The sequence below is a fragment of the Apiospora hydei genome (assembly GCF_038363865.1).
Source record: "Apiospora hydei strain CBS 114990 chromosome Unknown utg000010l_segment0_segment0, whole genome shotgun sequence".
Classification (NCBI taxonomy): Eukaryota; Fungi; Ascomycota; class Sordariomycetes; order Amphisphaeriales; family Apiosporaceae; genus Apiospora; species Apiospora hydei.
In genome coordinates, this window is record NW_027117369.1 from 3,044,383 (window position 1) to 3,064,808 (window position 20,426).

At 54.7% G+C, this 20,426-nt stretch overlaps 4 protein-coding genes across 4 annotated transcripts; 2 read left to right on the forward strand and 2 right to left on the reverse strand.

Moving 5' to 3' along the window:
• Positions 1–130: 130 nt before the first annotated feature.
• Positions 131–1,297, reverse strand: PG997_015211 (uncharacterized protein; the record flags this gene model as incomplete). Its single annotated transcript, XM_066819525.1, has 1 exon — positions 131–1,297. The coding sequence occupies one exon, from the start codon at positions 1,295–1,297 to the stop codon at positions 131–133; it is 1,167 nt and encodes a 388-aa protein (XP_066661713.1).
• Positions 1,298–1,987: 690 nt separating this feature from the next.
• PG997_015212 (uncharacterized protein) lies at positions 1,988–5,194 on the reverse strand (the record flags this gene model as incomplete). The annotated part of the gene is made up of 3 exons (XM_066819526.1): positions 1,988–4,212; positions 4,267–4,589; positions 4,656–5,194. The coding sequence occupies 3 exons, from the start codon at positions 5,192–5,194 to the stop codon at positions 1,988–1,990; spliced, it is 3,087 nt and encodes a 1,028-aa protein (XP_066661714.1).
• A 696-nt stretch (positions 5,195–5,890) lies between these two features.
• Positions 5,891–7,180, forward strand: PG997_015213 (uncharacterized protein; the record flags this gene model as incomplete). Its single annotated transcript, XM_066819527.1, has 4 exons — positions 5,891–6,637; positions 6,697–6,770; positions 6,822–6,994; positions 7,143–7,180. The coding sequence occupies 4 exons, from the start codon at positions 5,891–5,893 to the stop codon at positions 7,178–7,180; spliced, it is 1,032 nt and encodes a 343-aa protein (XP_066661715.1).
• A 512-nt stretch (positions 7,181–7,692) lies between these two features.
• PG997_015214 (Glycoside hydrolase family 31) lies at positions 7,693–10,684 on the forward strand (the record flags this gene model as incomplete). Its single annotated transcript, XM_066819528.1, has 4 exons — positions 7,693–7,966; positions 8,017–8,185; positions 8,238–8,455; positions 8,505–10,684. 4 exons carry the CDS (start codon positions 7,693–7,695, stop codon positions 10,682–10,684), a joined length of 2,841 nt encoding a protein of 946 aa, XP_066661716.1.
• Between the last annotated feature and the right edge of the window lie 9,742 nt (positions 10,685–20,426).

Consider the following 20,426-nt stretch of genomic DNA (forward strand, 5'->3'; position numbering starts at 1 on the left):
TCAAACAGGCGAGGAGAAGAAATTGTCAAATATGTCATTAAATATAGTAGCGTGTAATCAGTGGGCAGATATCTAGATATGTCGCTCTCGCCGCAATCAGTCATCAGGTTGTGGCCGTCCGTCTCTACTCTCATGGGACAATGTGGTACTGCAGCTCAATATGTTCGAACGCCGATTGCGTTTCGGTAGTGATAATGAATGTCAGAGCGTTGCCGTAGTCTGTGATGACTTGGAATCGGCTACCGCCATTCGGGCACGAGAACGTTCCCGAATTCCCGATGTCGAGCGACGTGAGTCCGAGCAGCTGACAAGACACACGCTCCGTGAAGGTGGCAGCACCAAACGCTGCCGAGGCCATGAAGACATAGCTCGCGGTTTCCTCAGGGGGCCCGTTGAGCCACGCGCTGTAGTCTGTGATCTCCTCCAGGCCCGCGGGAACAAGGCTGCCGTCGTCCCTGAGCACAAACGAGGTCGCGGCTCCCGCAACCGGAGTAAAGATGAGCGCGCTGTATCCGTTAGGATCCAGAGAAGAATCCAACCTGACATAGTTGCCGTCGACGCTGCCTCCCACTGCCGTAAGAACGAAGGAGGGGGTCGGAGGCGGCCCAACGCTGGTCACGACCGTCGTGGCGGTGACAGCCACCGTGGTCGGCACGGCCGTGGTCATTAGGTCCGTCGTGGCAATGGTGGTAGTGATAGTGGCCACGACGACGGAGGTGACGGTCTCGACGGCAGTAGCAGTGGCGCTTCCGGTGATGGTCACGGTGGTGGTCGTCTTCAGAGCCGCGGCCGTGACGGTGGCCGTGCAGATGGGCCCAGATGGCGAGGGGGTGGCAGAGGAGGTAGTAGAAGAAGAAGAAGAAGAAGTCTCCGAGGCGGATGCCTGGCTCGAGGACGAGCGTCTCTTGCAGCTGTCGCCTCTCTTCTTCTTGCGCTTGTCGACAGCAATGGTTGAAATCGTCGGCCCAACCGTCTCCGTGACGGTGGCCGCCGTCTCGAACGCGGTGACGAACGAGGTCTCGAACACGGTGGCGGTCTCGATGTCGGTGGACTCCTGGGTAGTCTCCGTGTTCGTCACTTCGGTAGACGTGACGGTCTCGGCTGTCACCGTGACATATTCCGAGGCCGTCAGCGTCACTACGGCCGGGGTCTCGGTCACCGTGATGTAGCTTGCGCAAGTCGAAGGCGATATGGTGAACAGCCCAGTCGTGCGCCGGTGTAGCGGATTGAGCTTTGGCTCCGGGATAGCAGAGGCGGCAGCCCCCGCGACGAGGGCGGCCACAGTGACGAAACGCATGATGAGTAACGAGTGTGGGTGGTGTACCGGGTAAGAGGTACCCTGGAAAAAGAGTGTGTGTGATGAGGAAGGAACGGTTACGTACGTAGAAAAAAGGAACCTTCGACACCAGCTTTCAACAGCGCAATACGGTACTTATATTGGCCAGAACATCGTAATTCAGCTCAGCAATAGCCAGGGACCGCTCATCCACGCTAGCCGCTCAGCCGCTGTAGCTTCTGCCCAAATTGTACTAGTACTCACTATAGTCTGTCTAGTCCGTCTGCTCTCAGCCAGCCCCGGATTCGCTTGGTTTGGTTTGGTTTGATTGAGTTGGATAGCCCGCTTGCAGCTTTTTCTTCCCATAGGCGCCGGCGTACAGACTAAGGCGTGTTTAGTATAAGCGCCAGGTCTCGGCTGGAAGTTCGGTGGCGGGTAGGCAGCTGACTGATCTCGATATCAACTAATCTATGAGTTCTGGAGAGTCTAGATCTCTGTAGGCCTACGTTCCCTCTTTACTTTTGGGACCTGATGGCAATCCGGTGAGGCTCGGCCATTCCACACCGCAACGCCGATGCCGACAGGGCTGGTAGTGCATCATTGTAGTGTCTCTTTAATTCGACAAGACCAGGTAAAAGGCACTCGAGACCCTCGCGCTCCATCAAGAAGCAGAGGAGCGTCTAAGTAAAACTAAAGCACCTCGCCCCAGCTCTATTGCGGAGAAGTAAAAATATGCTCGAGCCGACTCTGCTTGCCAACAGGCCGCTCCGTGGTCTCGGCACTTGGTGTGTTATCCCCCTGGACATCCCCAAATAACGGCACCAGCATTTCCTCCACCCAAAGGTCCGCATACCCGTCCAAAAGCCCTCCGCGCCCCAGCACCCCCTCGGCACTCGTCTCCGGGTCCCAGGGGTCGCCAACCACGACCGCATGCCGGTCCGCCCCGCCCTGTCGGACCAGACACTCGACGATGGCGGTCCACCTCTCCGTCCCGAGCGGATCGACGTCGAATCTCTGGATCCAGCCGCGGCGCTTGGCGTCTCGGAGGTGTCGGAGCACCATGATCCACGTGGTGACCTGCTTCTTCTTGAGCAGGGGCGACGACCACGGGGGAGCGTCCGGGCGGCCGATAAGAACGGAGATCTGCGGGTGCGAGGCGTACTTCTCCGACGCGTCGAGGAGTGCACGCACAAAGGACAGGCTAGAATGGGGGTAGATGGTCTTTTGGCGCGAGCAGAGGAACTCGAGGGCCCGGTAAAGCAGCGGGGTTTCTTCGACGAGCTGTTCTTCCGACTGCGCGTCTGCATTCGAAACCTCGGCAGGGAACTTGTTCAACGATTCGATCACGTAGTCTTGAAGCCCGAATCGGGTACAGAGAGCGAGATAGGGATGGGCCATGACGAGCTTGTTGCCGTGCCGCTCCTCGTACGTCCCGAACGACTTCAGCGCCCAGTGGTCCGTCACCTCCGGGCCCCGCGAGACCCAGTACCACGAGATGGTCTTCTCCACCTCGCCAACGAACCTGACCCGAAGATGGCGGGGGTCGCGCTCGTGCTCCACGTACCGGGCGTGCGTCAGCGCCAGGGCGATGTCCGGATACCACTCGTCTAGCCGGCGGTGGTGTTCGGGCTCCTCGAGCGGATGCTTCATCTGCAGAATATAGGAGCGCAGCAGGCGGAGATGCGGATCGAACACGTCGGCCTCGGGAACGTCGCCGGCGCTCCGCAGACGGTGCCAGACCTGGTTTCCTGGGGATAGCATAACCCAGTCGCGGACCGTCCGATGAAGATAGGTGACGCAGTTCTGAGACAGTTCGTCCAAGCTTAACCCTCCTCCTCCTCGGCCGCGGCTGCTCCGGTGGTGAACTTCCAGGAGTCCGACGGAGCGGCTCAACGCCCATGTTCGAGTATCGATACATCGTCGCGTGGCCTGTTGCTCGGGCTCCTGTTGCACATCACGTTCCAGTGCAGTCAAGTCGTCGTCGCCGCCATGAATGGCAAAAGCCAGTTCCCAAAGAGACAGCGACGTGGCCGAGTCGTCCTGGATGAAGTCGGCAACAATCTCGCGGGCGCGGACTAGCTGGAACAAGCGTGACGTCTCTGCCTGCTTATCTCGAGACTGGCTGTCAAACACAAGAACCTCAAACAATCTGTCTAGTTCGGTTGGTAAGGAGCCGACGTACTTGTGCATGTCTGCAATCCTAACTCCGGCGTGGTCGAACCTCTGTATCAGCTCGCCCACTGCCAGTCGCACCCAGAGAAAGACGCCGCTGGCCATTTCGACCGTCGTCTGGACCAGCTTCCGGGCGAGATCCATCTCCTGCATCATCGCCGAGCGCACATTGTCGTTGCTGCTCAGCTTGTCGATGGTGTACCGCATCATGTCTTGGAAGTTGGAGGCCTGCAGCTTCAGGTTGGGCACGGCATACTCAAACGCGCGCTCAAACACCGGCCAGGGCCGCGAGGAAAGACACAGCTTAATCCGCGAGCCATACACCCCCTCGGCCAGGTCCCGGAAGAAGTGGATGATGGCCTCGTGGTCGCCCTCAAACTCATCCAGCCCATCCACGAACAGGCAGAGCTTCGTGTCCGAAAGACCGTGGCGGAGAAACGCAGAAAAGCCGTCCATGAGCTCGGAAGTAGACCACTCGATCTTGGCGGCCACACGTTCTTTGCTGGTCATGACGGCCAGCCTTTTCCACAGATTCGGGAGTGCCTGCTCGATGAGGCCGGGTTTCGTCGACAGGAGCTGAAACAGGAGGGAGCGCAGCAGTCCGGTCTGGGACCGTTGCTCCTGCGACCCGCTGGTCCAGAAGTAGAAGCCGGCCACCGTGACGTTCGGGGTACCGGCCCAGGCGTGAAGCAAGCGGAAGGTCTTCCTGTGTCCCGAGAGATACCGGATCAGGGTGGACTTGCCCGAGCCGGGCTTTCCAGTGACTACGGCAAATTAGCAGGGTACTGTTTATCGGGCCTGGGATGGGTACGACATACTCCAGTAGATGTTGCCCAGTTCTGTGGTTGAGAGCCACTCGGAGAAGCTGGGGTGCGAGTCGCCGGCTTGGTCATGGAAGATCCAGTCAAACGAAGCACCATGGGCTTGCTCGATGTCCTGTTCCCGGAATGCCATGGACTTGAAACGTAGGCTCTCGAGGATGAAGTCTTGGAGTACGCCTTTGTTGAATCCGCCTGGGAGTTTTGGAGAGTCCGGGATAGTTGGATTATCCGCATTACCATGGTGCCGATCAGACGTTGCCGAGTTCGGGTTGCTGATTTGGATCTCGGAAAGTGCGTCGGCAAGGCCAGTGATGGTTTGGCTGCAACCAGAGACTCAGCCATGTTCCTCGTGACCACGATTGACATTTGCAAGATGGCCGACTCACTCTGCAGTTTCCACGGTATCTAGTGGGATGTTGAGGCTTTGCTGCATGTCCAGCAGCCGCCGGTCGAGAGCCTCCGTGTCGTGATCTGTGAAGAGGAGAGAATCCCCTCGCGCGTCCGGTGTGATTGCCGAAAGTCTCCGCAATCGGATCAGGATATCCCGTGAGATCTTCCAGCAAGTCTTCCTGCCGACGTCAACATCCTGGCTGACCCCGCCCACCAGCTGCTGTACAAGGACTTCATAGCGCTCGGCCCAGGCGTCAAGATCGAACTCGTCCGCGGCCCGGCGATGGGGTGCAGTGGCTTGCAGCAGTTGCCGTGTCGTCTGCCAAAAGCCGACGGCGGGATCTTGCTGCTCGGCCATTGTGCTGACAGTGTGATGCGCAAAAGATGAGGCGGTCGCAATCGACGATCCATGGCGGAATTGAGGGGAGTAAGCGACAGCTGACAGGGGTTCGGATACGCCAATCGCGATCTGGGCAGCTGCGATTGGGCGACCGCAGCAGCAGCGCGAATTCTCGTCTTGCAGGAACCAGAACATGTGCGCACTGATGCACCATCAAATTGATCAGCTACGTCTCGCTGGGCGCCCCGATTCGGCAGGGCGCCAACTGCCAACGCGAGCACCGGCGTTAAGGACGGTGGATCTGATCTGCCTTGAACGGACAGCTTACTCCGAAAAGGGGCCCACTGTGGAATCGGGTCACCAGATAAACGCACTCACACTGCTATCAGGAGCGAATTTGAATTCCTGCAGCTCGATGTAGTCAACCGATTCTGTTTCTGGTGACTGCGACTCCGGTTACCGGCCGTTGGGTGATATCTACTCACAACCTGGAGCCAAATGCTGCATATGCCGGGCAAGAGTTCCGCCACCCACCGTTACTGCAGGTCGCGTAGCATCAATTGCAGAATACTAAGCTCGGTAATTGGACAACGGCTGTCAACGCAGGAAGCTCGGGGAGATCTGCCCAACAAGGAGAATACCCGGCCCGGCTCAAATGGTTTAATCTATATCTGCTTGAAGGACCGCCCAGATATAAATGAATGCTTGGAGATCATGCAGTCAATCCGTATCTATACCGGCACATTGCTCGGAATGTGGAGAATTCCTGGCCTGAGATTTCAGGGGCCATCTGCATGTAGACTCAGATAAAGGTCATCGTATGCAAGCCTGGCTCAAAAGACAACATAGGTTATCACCCGGATCACAGAAACAGCATCGTCATTGTCAACAATGCATTGGAAAGCTCTAGCTCTGGCGCTCACGGCGGGCCACGCCTCCGGGCAAGGCATGCTGCCCATGCTGCGTTTCCAGTGCAACCAGCTCGTAGTCGAGCGCCTCGACCCGCTGGTTACGCCCGGCTCGATCCCGTCGCCGCACCTGCACCAGATCGTCGGCGGCAACTCGTTCAACGCCACGATGGACCCGGCGTCGCACGACCTCCCGACCCTGTCGACGTGCACCAGCTGCACCTTCTCCGAGGACCTGTCCAACTACTGGACCGCCGTCCTCTTCTTCCGGGCCCGCAACGGCACGTACAAGCGCGTGCAGCAGTTCCCCAACCTCTTCCTCGAGGGCAACGGCGGCATCACGGTGTACTACATCCCGTCCCCCGACGCCCGGACCAACGTCACGGCCTTCAAGCCCGGGTTCCGGATGCTGGTCGGCGACGCCGCGCTCGACGCGCCGGGCCCGACGCGCAAGGTCTGCCACCGCTGCATGCCGGAGACGGGCGAGGCCAGCCACCTCAACTGCGCGGCGCCCGACAGCCAGGCCCTGCCCAACGAGTTCTGCCCCGGCGGCCTGCGTTCCGTCATCACCTTTCCGACCTGCTGGGACGGCAAGAACACCGACAGCCCCGACCACAAGAGCCACGTGGCCTATCCCGTCTCCGGCTCCTACGACGTCGGCGCGGACGGCGTGTGCCCGAGCAGTCACCCCGTCAAGATACCGCAAGTCATGCTTGAGGTCATGTGGGACGTATGTTTGATGCATCTGGAATGGAAAGCATCCAAAGAGAGCGCTGACTGACCTTGCAGACTCGCCCCTTCAATGACAAAGACCTGTGGCCCGAAGACGGGTCGCAGCCATTCTTCTGGAGCACCAACGATAAGTGAGTTTCTCGCTGCACGTGGCAAAAGAAACCGCTAAGTTCATCGCACAGGAACGGGTACACCCAGCACGGCGACTACGTATTTGGCTGGAAGGACGATTCGCTGCAGCGCGCCATGGACGCCCGCTGCAACGGCAGCGAATGCAGCACGTTGAAGTCGCAGTCGGTTGAGGAGTCAATTGCGTGTACCAAGCTCCCGATCATCGACGAGGATGTCGACGGATGTGAGTTGCTGTTCAAGGAAAATCGATCGGTTTTGAGTCACTTGCTTCTGCTGGCCTGCGCTGGTATGAGTCGAAAAGCAAAAGAGCAAAAAAAAAAAGGTCAATACCATGCATCATCTGCCTCCCGTACTGACCACCTTGCGCACAGGGCTCACTTCAATCCCGGGGCATCCCATGGAAGGCTAGGAAGGCTAGACATTACTGGTTACCTGCGGGGGAGGTCGCGGTGCAAGGGTGGCAACGGGCCGATTGGAGGGGGTGGGTTGGCTCGACGGCAAGGAGGACGGAGATGACGGAGTCGAGAGCTGTCGGTCCTTTTCAGGCGGAGAAGACAGCGCGTATCGTGCCTCGCCCCGGTCAGAACTTCAGCCCGGTTGCGAGAATTGTTCCTTGCGCGACAAATCTCTGGAGAAGGTCAGCAAACCCCCTCACCTCACGAGCTTCCCCGGAAAATAGCCGGTGGAGTTGGGCCAGTGGTGGTGACAGGGGTGTCGGAGTCGGCTCCTGGGCAGAAAGAAGCAAGCAGTCGAAGTACACCGCCTGCTAATTACAAGCGTCTCTTGGCACTTACACACGAAGCGGAATCCTTCGCTACATGACTTGACTTTCCATGACGTTGTTTTCGCAGTGCGCCCAGCATCGTACGTTGAGGGGAATTGGGACATGCGTAGATAAATAACCCGTCGTCCCTCCCCCCAATGTCTCTTTCTCCCATCGGCGCACCGCAGTCCAATCCTACCGCGACCATGATGCTCCCAGTAGCCTTTGCGGGGGTCGCCGCCGCCGCCGCCATCACGAACCGACAGCTGCCCACCTCCCCGGACCCTTTGAGTGCCTGCCCCGGCTACACGGCCAGCGACATCCAGCAGTCCGCCAATGGCCTCACTGCCTCTCTCAAGCTCGCCGGCATGGCTTGCAACGCCTTTGGCCGAGACATCGAAGAACTCAAACTCACTGTCAACTACGACAACGGTAATGCATCCCCTCCCATCAGACCGTTCCACCAAGCTAACTCTGTAAAGAAAACCGCCTTCATGTCAAGATTGAGGATGCAAAGTCCATTGCGTACCAAGTCCCGGAGAGCGTCTTCCCTCGCCCGGATGCCTCGGCGTCTGTGAGCGCCGAGGATGCTGCCCTGGAGTTTTCCCTGACCGTGTCCCCCTTCGCCTTTGCCGTGAAGCGCAAGGACAGGTAATTGGCCTTTTAGTCCCCTACTTTCCACCGCAGCTGACGTCTTGATCAGTGGAGAGGTGTTGTTTGACTCTGGCGCTGCACCGCTGGTCTTCGAGGACCAGTACCTGCGTCTCCGGACCTCCCTGCCCAGGAGCCCCAACCTGTACGGCCTCGGCGAACATACCGACCCGTTCCGGCTGAACGACACCGACTACACGCGTACCATGTGGTCTCGGGACGCCTACGGAGTTCCCTACGGCACCAATCTCTACGGAAACCACCCGATCTGTATGTGCCGAAACTTGCGTGTGTGTAATATATCCACTGACACAGCTAGACTTTGATCACCGCGTTGCCAGCGGAACCCACGGCGTCTTCCTGCTCAGCTCCAGCGGCATGGACATCAAGATCAACCATACCTCGGACGGCCAGCAGTACCTCGAGTACAACGTCGTGGGCGGCATCGTCGACCTCTACTTCTTGGCCGGGCCCACGCCGACCCAGGTCTCGCAGCAGTACGCCCAAGTGGCCGGCCTGCCCGCCATGATGCCCTACTGGGGTCTGGGGCTGCACCAGTGCCGCTACGGCTACCGTGACTACTACGCCATCGCCGAGGTGGTGGCCAACTACAGCGAGGCCAACATCCCGCTCGAGACCATGTGGACCGACATCGACTACATGTACGACCGCGCCATCATGACCACGGACCCGGACCGCTTCCCGCTCGACCGCGTCCGCCAGTACGTCGACGTCCTGCACGAGCGCAACCAGCACTACGTCGTCATGGTCGACCCGGCCGTCGCCTACTCCACCACGCGCGACAAGAACCAGTCGTACGGCACCTTCAACACGGCCGCCGAGAAGGGCTACTTCCTCTACAAGGACGGCGCCATCTTCCAGGGCGTCGTCTGGCCCGGCGTCACGGCCTACCCGGACTGGTTCCACCCGGGCGCGCAGGACTGGTGGAACGCCGAGTTTGTCGACTTCTTCTCGACCGACAAGGGCGTCGACATTGACGCGCTCTGGATCGACATGAACGAGGCCGCCAACTTCAACAACTTTGGCGAGGACCCTCTCGAGACCGAGAAGAGCGGCGGCTTCCCTCCCCAGCGCCCGGCCCTGCGCGACCAGCCCTGGCCCATCCCCGGTTTCCCCGCCGAGTTCCAGCCCGGCAGCTCTCCCTACCCGCCCGACTCCTGGAGCTATGCGCCGCCGTGGCTCGCCGCTCCGAGCGATCCGAACCACGGCAAGAGGCAGGCCGCTTCGGTCTCTCGGAAGAGGCAGACCACCGGTTCTTCCGCCGCCACTGCCCCTACCCCCAACGCCCCCATTGGATTCCCGCGGTCCAGCGACGAGCTGCTGGCGCCCAAGTACCAGATCCAGAACGCCAACACCGCCGCCGCGCTCGGCGGCCTCTCCAACAAGACGCTCGACACCGACATCGTCCACTACGACGGCCACGTCGAGCTCGACGTGCACAACCTGTACGGCTCCATGATGAGCACGGCCTCGCGCAACGCCATGCTCGCGCGCCGCCCCAACCGCCGCCCCATGGTCATCACGAGGTCCACCTTTGCCGGCGCCGGAAAGCACGTCGGCAAGTGGCTCGGCGACAACCTCAGCCAGTGGGACCAGTACCGCTTCTCCATCGCCGGCATGCTCGACTTCGCCGCCCTCTACCAGGTGCCCATGGTCGGCTCCGACATCTGCGGCTTCGGCGGCAACACGACCGAGACGCTGTGTGCGCGCTGGGCCTCCCTGGGCGCCTTCTACACCTTTATGCGCAATCACAACGGCGACACGTCCATCCCGCAGGAGTTCTACCAGTGGCCCCTCGTCGCCGAGTCGGCGCGCAAGGCCCTCGACAAGCGCTACCGGCTGCTTGACTACATCTACACGGCGCTGCACCGGCAGTCGGTCGACGGCACGCCCAGCCTCAACCCGCTCTTCTTCATCTATCCCGGCGATGCCAACGTCGCGGCCATCGAGCATCAGTTCTTCTACGGAGATTCTGTCTTAGTGTCACCAGTTACGCAGGAGAACGAGACGAGCGTCTCGGCCTACCTTCCCGACGACCGGTTTTATGTTTTCGATACCTGGGAGAAGGTTGAAGGCGCCGGGGCCGAGGTCACGCTTGACAACGTCAGCTTTACCGACATCCCCCTCCACGTCCGCGGCGGCACCGTCCTGCCTCTGCGCGTCAAGTCCGGGTACACCACCACCGACGTCCGCAAGGAACCCTTCAACCTGGTCATCGCGCCGTGTCGGGACGGCAAGGCCAGCGGGTCGCTCTACCTCGATGATGGCGACAGCTTTGAGCAGAAGGCCGTGTCGGAGGTGGCATTTGTGTACGATGGGCAGCTGCAAATTAGTGGGAGCTTTGACTACGAGGGCCGGGTGGCCAGGATTACCGTGCTGGACAGTGGGGGTTGTGATGGGTGTGAGTATGACGCGGAGAGGCGGGTGGCTGTCTATCAAGTCGACATGAAGCTGGGGCCGGTTACTTTGTCAGTGTAGAAGTAGGTAGCATGTAATAAGCTAGGCTGTAAGGGATGTGCAGCTACATGTGCCAGTGCAAGTAAACTACCTAAATGAAGAAGGCGGACTGCTAAAAGCCAGGCTGCGGAATAGCTCAGTACTAGCCCTTAATTACAGGCCGCTTCGGGGCTCTTATAAACTCGTTATCGCGAGCGAAATCTTGTCCTCGATTTGCCCTGCCCGCCATTCCCCCCGCCGTTCTCCGAGAACGAGCGCCCGTTGGGCGTGGGGTGAGGCCCGCGCACGGGCCGGTTCCCGTACGACGAGTTCCCGTACGACGAGCGCGCGGATTGGCTGCGCGCGCGCGCCCCCACTTAGGGTAATTTAGGGTAGAGTTGGGGTTATCGGCGTTACGCCGTACGACGCAGGGGATTTCGCGCGAACGACGCGTACGATGTATACGAAACACTCGATTTTTTTTTTTTAATAATATAATAAACCCTGAATAAACTCGATCGTATAAAACACGGATGAACGCGGAAAACGATCTGGCCGACGTCGTCGTTATCGACGCGCGTCGCCGTGTCGTGCTTTGCCTGCTCTGCCGGGCGGGCGTCGGCGCGGCGGCGTCGCACTTTCGCAACCGGCACCGGTTCACGGGCGAACGGCTCCAACGGGTGCTGGCGCGATGCCGGTCGGTCGAAGGCGGCGCGCGCGACCCCGCGACGGTCGAGCTGCCGGCGGACGGGCGCGCGGCGGTCGAGGGCTCGCGCGGCTCGAAGGGTACGCGTGCGCCTCGGCCGGGTGCGCGTACCGGACGGTGAATTATAACAACATGACGCACCACGCGCGGACGGCGCCGCAGCACGCGAGGGCCGGACGGGCGGGCCGCGGGTGGACGCGCGTGACGCTGCAGTCGTACTCGCCGGGGCGGCACGCGCGGTACTGGATCGTGGCGGGCGAGGGCGAGGGCGAGGGCGGCGACAGCGGCGGAGAGCGGGACGACGGCTGGGAGCCGATGCTCGCGGCGTACGGCACGCAGTTGACGGCCGAGGACGAGGCGCGGCGGCGCGTGGCCGACGGGCCGGCGGGGATCGACGGCGACTCGGTCTGGGTGCGCGAGATGGGCTGGGCGCGGCACTTGGAAGGGAAGGATCTGGTGGCGCTGTACGAGGCGAGCGCGGCCCCCGTCACGCGGGCGGCGCGGGCGAAGCTGCGCGACCCGGACGCGCGGGCGGCGCAGGCGCGGCTGGCGCGGCTCGCGGGGGCGTTCGACGGGGAAGTGGCGCGGTCGCTCGAGCGGCTCGCGTGGGTGCCGCACGAGGCGCGGCGCTGGCTCGCGAGCACCGATCCGGGCCGGCCGGCGGCGCGGCCGTTCGGGGGCGAAAGAGCACCCCGACACGATGGAGACGTACCGGGGGTACTGGCGGCGCTATCTCTGCTACTGCGTGCGGGCGTACGAGCTGGGGCGCGACGAGGCCGGGGCGCAACGGGGGATCCGGTTCGCGGACCGGCAGTGGGACGCGCTGGCCGACGTGGTCGCGGCGCTCGACGAGGGGGGAGGAGGCGGCCGAGGCGGCGGAAGAGGAGGGCGAGGAGCCAGATGCCCGCGGGCTACTCGGCCGCGCCGTCTTCCAGTTCTGCGTGTACTCGCTCCAGCAGAAGCTCGGGGGCCGCGTCTTCGAGAGCCCGCTTCTGCACTTCGCCGCCGTGCTCGGGATCGACGTTACGCGGCGCGCGTGGCGGCAGGCGAAGCATTACACCCGCGGCTCGCGGGGCTGCTCTGGTGCGCGCGGGCGCTGCTGCTCGAGGCGGCGTTCGAGGGCCAGCCCGAGGACCCGGAGGCCGTCGATGCCGACGCGGTCGAGGAATTCAAACGGGAGCATCGAGCGTGGCTCGCCGACGGGACGAACACGCCGGTCAGCACCATCGTCCGCTGGATGACGTACGGGAAGGGCACCGCCGAAACGAGGGCGGCGCGGCGCGGGTGCTGTGGGAGGCCGAGGGGCAGTCGCTTCGCTACTTCGGGCAGCGCGTCCGGGTGGACGACGTGCGGATGGCCGCGCGCGCCGTCGTCGACGAGGCCGAGGCGCTGCTGGACGGGCTCTGCTTCGGCGGCTGGGGCGCGCTCGCGGGGTCGCTCGACCTCGCGCGCATCGTCGACACGGTCATGTTCGAGGGCGCCGGCCGGTCGTTCGCGACGCACGAGGCCAACGGCTGGCTGCGGCCGGGGCACGCGCGGCTGGCCGGGCTCGCGCGCGCGACGCTGTGGGACGGGCGGCGGGGGCGGTGGCGGAACGAGCCCGTGCGGCGCTGGCTCGACCGGCTGCAGGACTTCCGGCGCGCCCATCTGGTCAACACGCACGTCTGGGGCGGGCAGCCGGGCCGCGGGCCGGAGGTGATGACGCTGCGGCACTGCGATACGCAGCAGCTGCTCCGGAACGTGTTCGTTTTCGACGGCGACGTGATGCTCGTCACCGACCGCGACAAAAGCAAAGCGATCCGCGGTATCGGCCGGAAGGTGGCGCGTTTTCTGCCGGCGCGGGTCGGAAAGATGATGGTCGCGTACGTCGTCTGGCTGCTCCCGTTCGAGCGGCTGCTGCAGGCGCAGGCCGGCATACCGGGGGCGGCGCCGTCGCTCGACGACTGGCTGTGGAAGGACGGACGAAAAAGGGCCCGTGGGAGACGGCCGAGCTTACGAAACAGCTCGTGCGCGTAACCGGCCGGTACGTCGGGGTCGAGCTCACGGTGTCCAGCTACCGGCACGTGGCGATCGAGCTGGGCCGCACGATCCGCGGGCTCGTGATCCGGCAGGTCGAGGTAGAACTCGCGGGGGAGGCCGACAGCGACGACGAGGCCGGGGGCGGGCTCGTCCGGGACGCGGCGACGGGGGAGGCGCGGCGAGGGGCCCGGATCGAGTCGATGTGGGACTTGCAAGCGACGCACAGCACCGCGACCGCGCGCCAGCATTACGCCGTCGACGTTCGGTTCCCGGGCCAACTCCAGCCGCAGATGGTGGCCAACTACCGCGAGATCAGCCGGCTTTGGCACCGCTATCTCGACGGAGGCGGCGAGGGCGAAAGGACGGACAGCAGCGGCGACCACAGCCGAAAACGCAACCACCCCGACGGCGGCGAGGACGAGGGTCGAAAGGCGGAGCAGACGGCGAAGCGACACCAGCAGGCCCCGGCCGACGACGCGGCCGCGCGGCAACAACAAAAAGCCGACGGCGCGCTCGAGACGCTGCTCGGAAAAGGGGCGCGTTGGCGGTCGGCGGAGCAGGAAGACGGCGCCCGTCGGGTGCTGGCGCTACGCGGCAACGCCGTGCTTATCGTCGTGCTCCCGACGGGGGCGGAAAGAGCGTGTTGTTTCAATTGCCGGCGCTGCCCGACATGCACGCCGGCGTGAGTATCGTCGTCGTCCCGTTCACCGCGCTAATCGACGATCTCGTGCGACGCGCGAGGGACGCCGGGCTGGATTGTTTACACTGGCAGCCGGCCGAGGTCGAGGGGCGCGAAGAACAAGCCCGGGTCGCGCGGCTCGTCGTCGTGAGCGCGGACGTCGCGATCGGCGGCGAGTTTCTCGCGTACGCCGACAGTTTACGCGCGAGGCGGCTGCTCCGGCGCATCTTTATCGACGAGTGCCATACCGTGCTGATGGACGCCGCGTACCGGCCGCGGCTCGAAGAGCTCCGGGAGCTGCACCGGTTCGACTGCCCCGTGGTGCTGCTTACGGCGACGCTGCCGGTGCGGCTCGAGCGCGCGTTCCGGCAGGTGATGCTGGCCGAGGACGCCGAGATCGTACGGGCGTCGACGATCAAGCGGAATATCCGATACCGCGTAACGACGGTAGCGCCGGGGCCGACGGCGGTAGACGACGAGGTGATCCGTACGGTAATCCGGCTGCAACGCGGCTGGCGGAAGGACGAAAAGGGGGTCGTGTACTGCCGGTCGAAACAGGCGTGCGAGGGGCTGGCGGACAAGATCGGCTGCGCGTTTTATCACAGCGACGTCGACGAGGCGACGCGGAGGGGGCGGCTCGAGGCGTGGGTGAGCGGTAAAGCCGGCAGCAGCTGGATTGCGGCGACGACGGGGCTGGGGACCGGAGTCGACATTCAAGGGATCGTGGCGGTGGTGCACGCGGGGCTGCCGTACGGGCTGGTGGACTTCGCGCAGCAGACGGGCCGGGGCGGGCGGCGGGAAGGCGAGACGGTCGATTCGGTGGTCGTGTGGGACGGACGGCCGGCGTGGCAGGATCCGCAGAGGAGCGACGTCGAGCAGCTGAACCGGCAGGCGATGGCGTGGTTCGTGCAGAGCGTCGACTGCCGGCGGGTCGTGTTCGGGACGTTTCTGGACGGGCAAGGCGGGGACTGCGCAGGGGTTCAAGGCGAGCCGTGTGACCGGTGTGCTGGCGAGGGTCAAGGTCCGGGCGAGGGTCAGGGCGAGGGTCAGAGTAGGGGCGAGGGCGAGGGCGAGGGCGAGGGCCGGCTCCAGCAATGGTACCGGAAAAAGCACGAAACCGACCGGGTACTACAACGTTGGCTGGACGAGGTACGGGGAAGGGAAGTGCCCCGTCTGCTTCGTCAAGTGGTTACAACGGGGCCGGCCGGAAGCGTTACAAAGGAAGGTTTCGCACGCATTTCGGGTATGCCACACGATCCGGGCGGCCGAGTATCGTACGTGGCGAGAAAGGCTGCGATTTAGCGAGTATAGCTGCTGTTACCGGTGTGGGCTGCCGCAGGGGTGGTGTACGGGGGCGGAAGGCGAGGGGGTGGCCGGGGGCGAGTGTGATTGGATCGATACGGTACTCCCGGTAGCGATGCTGGCCGGGACGAGCCAGTCGCTACAGAGGCTGTTACGAGAAGCGTTCGATATAGACGCGAGCGACGAATCGTATACCGGGTGGCTTTGCCGAACGCGGCGGGTTGACGGGGCGGTTGTTACAAACGCTTTCGCGGCGTGGCGAGCGATTATATTATCGAGTTTTTAATCTTTATTTTTTTAGTTTTATTACTTTTATAGCGTTTATTAAAATAACGCTAACCGTTTTAATCTGTATAGTCTTCGTCGTAGTGGTCGTGGTTATCGTGGTCCTGCATCTTGCCGCGCTTTATCGAACGCACCAGGCCTCGTCGTCGCCGCGGCCTCGTAGACCTCGCTGCCGCCGGTTTTATCTCCGCTACAAGGTAGCTCCAATATTTCGTGGTGGTCCTGGTCGTGGTGGTCCTGGTCGTGGCGGTCCTGGTCGTGGCGGTCCTGGTCGTGGCGGTCCTGGTCGTAGTGGTCCTGGTCGTGGTGGTCGTGGTGGTCCTGGTCGTGGTGGTCCTGGTCGTGGTGGTCCTGGTCGTGTTTTAATAATACAAGGACCTTGTGAACTCGTTGTCGCGAGCGAAATCTACGGCTTTCATGTCGTTGATGTTGGCTTTTTGTATGTTAGTCGATTTGACGACGACCAGGTATTTAATAATCTTATAGTGTTTTATTAGAAAAGTGAATATAAACAATTTTATTTCTTATCCTGGTCGTGGTGGTTTTGGTCGTGGTGGTCCTGGTCGTGGTGGTCCTGGTTGTGTTTTTAATAATACAAGGACTTTGTGAACTCGTTGTCGCGAGCGAAATCTACGGCTTTTATGTCGTTGATGTTGGCTTTTTGTATATTGGTCGATTTGACGACGACCAGGTATTTAATAATCTTATAGTGTTTTATTAGAGAAGTGAACATAAACAATTTTATTTCTTATCCTGGTCGTAGTAGTCTTGGTCGTAGTGGTCTTGGTCGTGGTGGTCCTAGTTGTGGTGGTTTTAGTTATAATGGTCTCGGTGGTGTTTATTTAAAGCGGCTAGTATATTTATTTTACGAATTTAGGCTACGATTAAACGGACTATGTGGCTTTTTTAAGGTATCTCGTTAAATATACTATATTTAATCGAGATATCTTTAAAGCTTACGCAGCTGGCCCGTCGGAGATAGGATATTTTATAGGGTGGTGTCGCCCTGAAGCTTGCGTAGCTGGCCCGTTAGAGACAGGATATTTTATATAGTGGTGTCGTTGGTTAAAAATTATGTATTTTACAGGGTGGTGTCGCCCGCAGGCTTGCGGAGCTGGCCCGTCGGAGACAATATTTTTTACAGGGTGGTGGGACCCGTCGGTTTGCGGAGCTGGCCCGTCGGAGACAGGATATTTTATATAGTAGTGTCGTTTATTGAAAATAATATATTTTATAGGGTAGTGTCGCCCGCGGGTTATTATATCGCAAATCAGGTAAACGAGGGTAATGGTACGGGTTAAAAAATGAAGATATTTATTATGAAATAAAATAAAAAAGAATAAATATATAAACTAAAAAATAAAAGATATATAATAAAAAGAAATATTAATAAAACAAATAAAAAAAAGTAAAAAAATAAAAATAAAAAGAAGTAAAACAGTAAAATATAATAATAATTATAATAACGCGAAATAAAATAAAAATAAAATAAATATAAAAATAAAAGTAAAAAAGTAATAAAATACGGATAAAAGATTCCGGAAATAATTATATAAGTTAATAATAAAATATATAATATAGGAAAATAATAAATAAAAATATAAATATAATAAAAAAGATAAAGGTAATAAGTATAGTGCGAGTGATAAATATAGTAAGGGTAAGGGATATGGCGAGGGATACTGTAGTGGTGAGGGATATAGTGAGGGATACGGTAATAGTGAGGGATACGATAGTGGTAAAGGGATATAGTAGTAGTGAAGGATATAGTAAGGGATATAGTAAGGGTAAGGATAATAGTAAAAGTAATATTATAAGTATAAAAGAAAAAGTGAAAGTAAAAGAGAAAATAATAGTAATAGAAATAATAGTGAGCGGTATAGCGAGAAATACGGTAATAGTAAAAAAATAGTAGTAGTAAGGGATAAAAAAATAAAAATAAGAATAAATAAGAAAAATAAAGAAATAAGAATAAAAAAAGTAGAAATAAAAATAAAAGGAGAAATAAGAGTAATGAAAAGAGAGAGGGTAAAAAGAGAAGGTGAAAAGAAAATAAACAAATATAAAAGTAAAGGTAAAATAGAAATAGAAATAAAAAAAGTGAAAAGGTAATAGAAATGAAAAAGGTAAGTAATAGAAAAAGGGTAAAAAAGAAAATATAAAAAAAGAAAGAAAATAAAGGTATAAAGGGAAAAGTAAAGGAAAAAGTAAAGGAAAAAGTAAAGGAAAAAGTAAAGGAAAAAGTAAAGGAAAAAGTAAATGAAAAAGTAAATAATAATTATAATAAATATAAGAGTAAAAATAAAAGAGGGAGAATATAAAAACAAAGGTGAGGGTAAAAGTAAAGGAAAAGAAAAAGAGAAGAAAAAAGAGGGAAAAAGAGGATATAAATAAGTATAAAAAGAAGAAGAGTAAAAATGAGTATAAAAAGAGTGTTTAAAGTAAAAGTAATAGTAAAGAAAAGGGCAATATTATGAGTATGAAAAAAGGAGGGTAAGGGTGAGGGTTAAAAATAAAAAGGAGGGTAAGGGTAAGAATAAAGGTAATATAATAAGTATAAATAAAAAGTAAAGGTAAGGGTAAAGGTAATATAATGAGTATGAAAAAAAGTGGAGTAATGGTGAGGGTAAGTAATATAGTGAGGGTGATATTATAAGTATAAAAGAAAAAGAAAGGTAAAGGTGAGGGTGGTAGTAAAGGTAAAGGTAAGGGTGATATGATGAATATAAAAAGTAAAGGTAAGGGTAAGGGTTAAAAATAAAAAAAGGGTGAGAGGGTAAGAGTAAAAGTGAGAAAAATAATAAAGGAGAAGGTAAAGGTTATAAAGATAAGGGTTATAAAAATAAAGAAATAAAATTAATAAATATAAAGAAAATTAAAAATAAAAATAAAAATAAGGGTAAAGGTAAAAGTAAAAAAAGGAAAGAGAGAGGGAAAAAGAGAGGAAAAAGGAAAAAAAGGATGTAAATAAGTATAAAAAGGGAAAAGGTAAAAGAAAAGTAAATATAAAAGAAAAATAGAGTATAAAAAGAAAAATAAAAGTAATAAAAAAGGTGAGGGTTATAAAGGTAAAAATAAAGGTAATATAATAAGTATAAAAAAAATAAAAGTAAAGGTAAAGGTAATAAAAAGAAAATGAAAAGGTATAAGAAATAAAAAAGGTTAGTAAAAGAAAATGTAGAAAAAAGAAAAAAAGAAAAAAAAGAAAAAAGAAAAAAGAAAAAAAGAAAAAAAGAAAAAAAGAAAAAAGAAAGAAAATAAAGGGCAAAAAGAGAAAAGTAAAAGAAAAGTAAGTAAAAATAATAATAAATATAAAAGTAAGAATAAAAGAAGGAGAATATAAAAGTAAAGGTAAGGGTAAAAAAAAAAAAAAAAAAAAGAGAGGAGAAAAAAAGGGAAAAGAGGATATAAATAAATATAAAAAGAAAAGAGTAAAAATAAGTATAAAAAGAGTGTTTACGGTTAAAGTAAGAGTAAAGAAAAGGGTAATATTATAAGTATAAAAGAAAGAGGGTAAGGGTAAAGGTTTAAAGTAAAAGTAAAAGTAAAGAAAAGGGTAATATTATAAGTATAAAAAAGAGGGTAAGGGTAAAAGTTTAAGGTAAAAGTAAAAGTAAAGAAAAGGATAATATTATGAATATAAAAAAAGGAGGGAGAGTAAAGGTTAAAAAGGTGAGGGTTAAAAAAGGGGAGGGTTAAAAAAGGGTGGAGGGTTAAAAAAGGTGAGGGTTAAAAAGGTGAGGGTAAAGGTTAAAAATAAAGGTAAGGGTAAAGGTTAAAAATAAAAGAGAAGGTAAAGGGTAGGGGTTAAAAATAAAGAGGATAGTAAGGGTAAAAATAAAAATAAAATAAAAAGTATAAAAAAATAAAGGTAAAAAGAGGAATATAATAAAGGTAAGGGTAATAAAAGTAATATTATAAGTAGTTATAAGGGTGAGGGTAATATAATGAGTAGAAAAGAAAAAGAAAAGTGAGGGTGAGGGTAATATAATGAGTATGAAAAAGTAAAGGTAAGGGTAAGGGTTAAAAATAAAAAGAGGGTAAGAGGTTTATAGTGAGAGTAAGAAAAATAATAAAGAAAAAGGTAAAAGTTATAAGGATAAGGGTTATAAAAATAAAAAAATGAAAAAGGTTAAAATAAATATAAAAAAAATAAAAGTAATAAAAATAAGAGTAAAAATAAAAGTAAGGGTAAGGGTAAAAGTAAGAAAAAAAGAAAGAGAGAGAGAAAAAGAGAGGAAAAGGAGAAAGAAAAAAAGGGGAAAAAAGGAAAGAAAAAGGATGTAAATAAGTATAAAAAAGGGAAAAGGTAAAAGAAAAAGTGGGTATAAAAAAGAGAGAATAAAAAAAAGTAAATATAAAAGAAAAAAAGAGTATAAAAAAAAGAAAAGTAATAAAAAAGGTAAAAGTTATAAAGATAAAAATAAAAGTAGTATAATAAGTATAAAAAAGATAAAAATAAAAATAAAAGTTATAAATAAAAGTAAAAATAAGGGTTATATAAAAATAAAAGTAATATAATAAATATAAAAAAAGGATAGAAAAAAGGAGAAAAGGGGTATATTAAATATAATAAGTATAGAGGGAAAAAAAAAAGAGAAAAAAAAAAAGAAAGAAAAAAAGAAAAGAAAAAAAGAGAAAAAAAAAAAAGAGAAAGAAAAAAGAGAAAGAAAAAAAAAGAGAAAGAAAAAAAGAGAGTTAATATAAGTATAAAAAAGAGAGAGGGTTAAAAAATAAAGGTAAAAGGAAAAGTGAAAAAAATAATATATATAAAAAAAGAGTTAAAAAAAGAT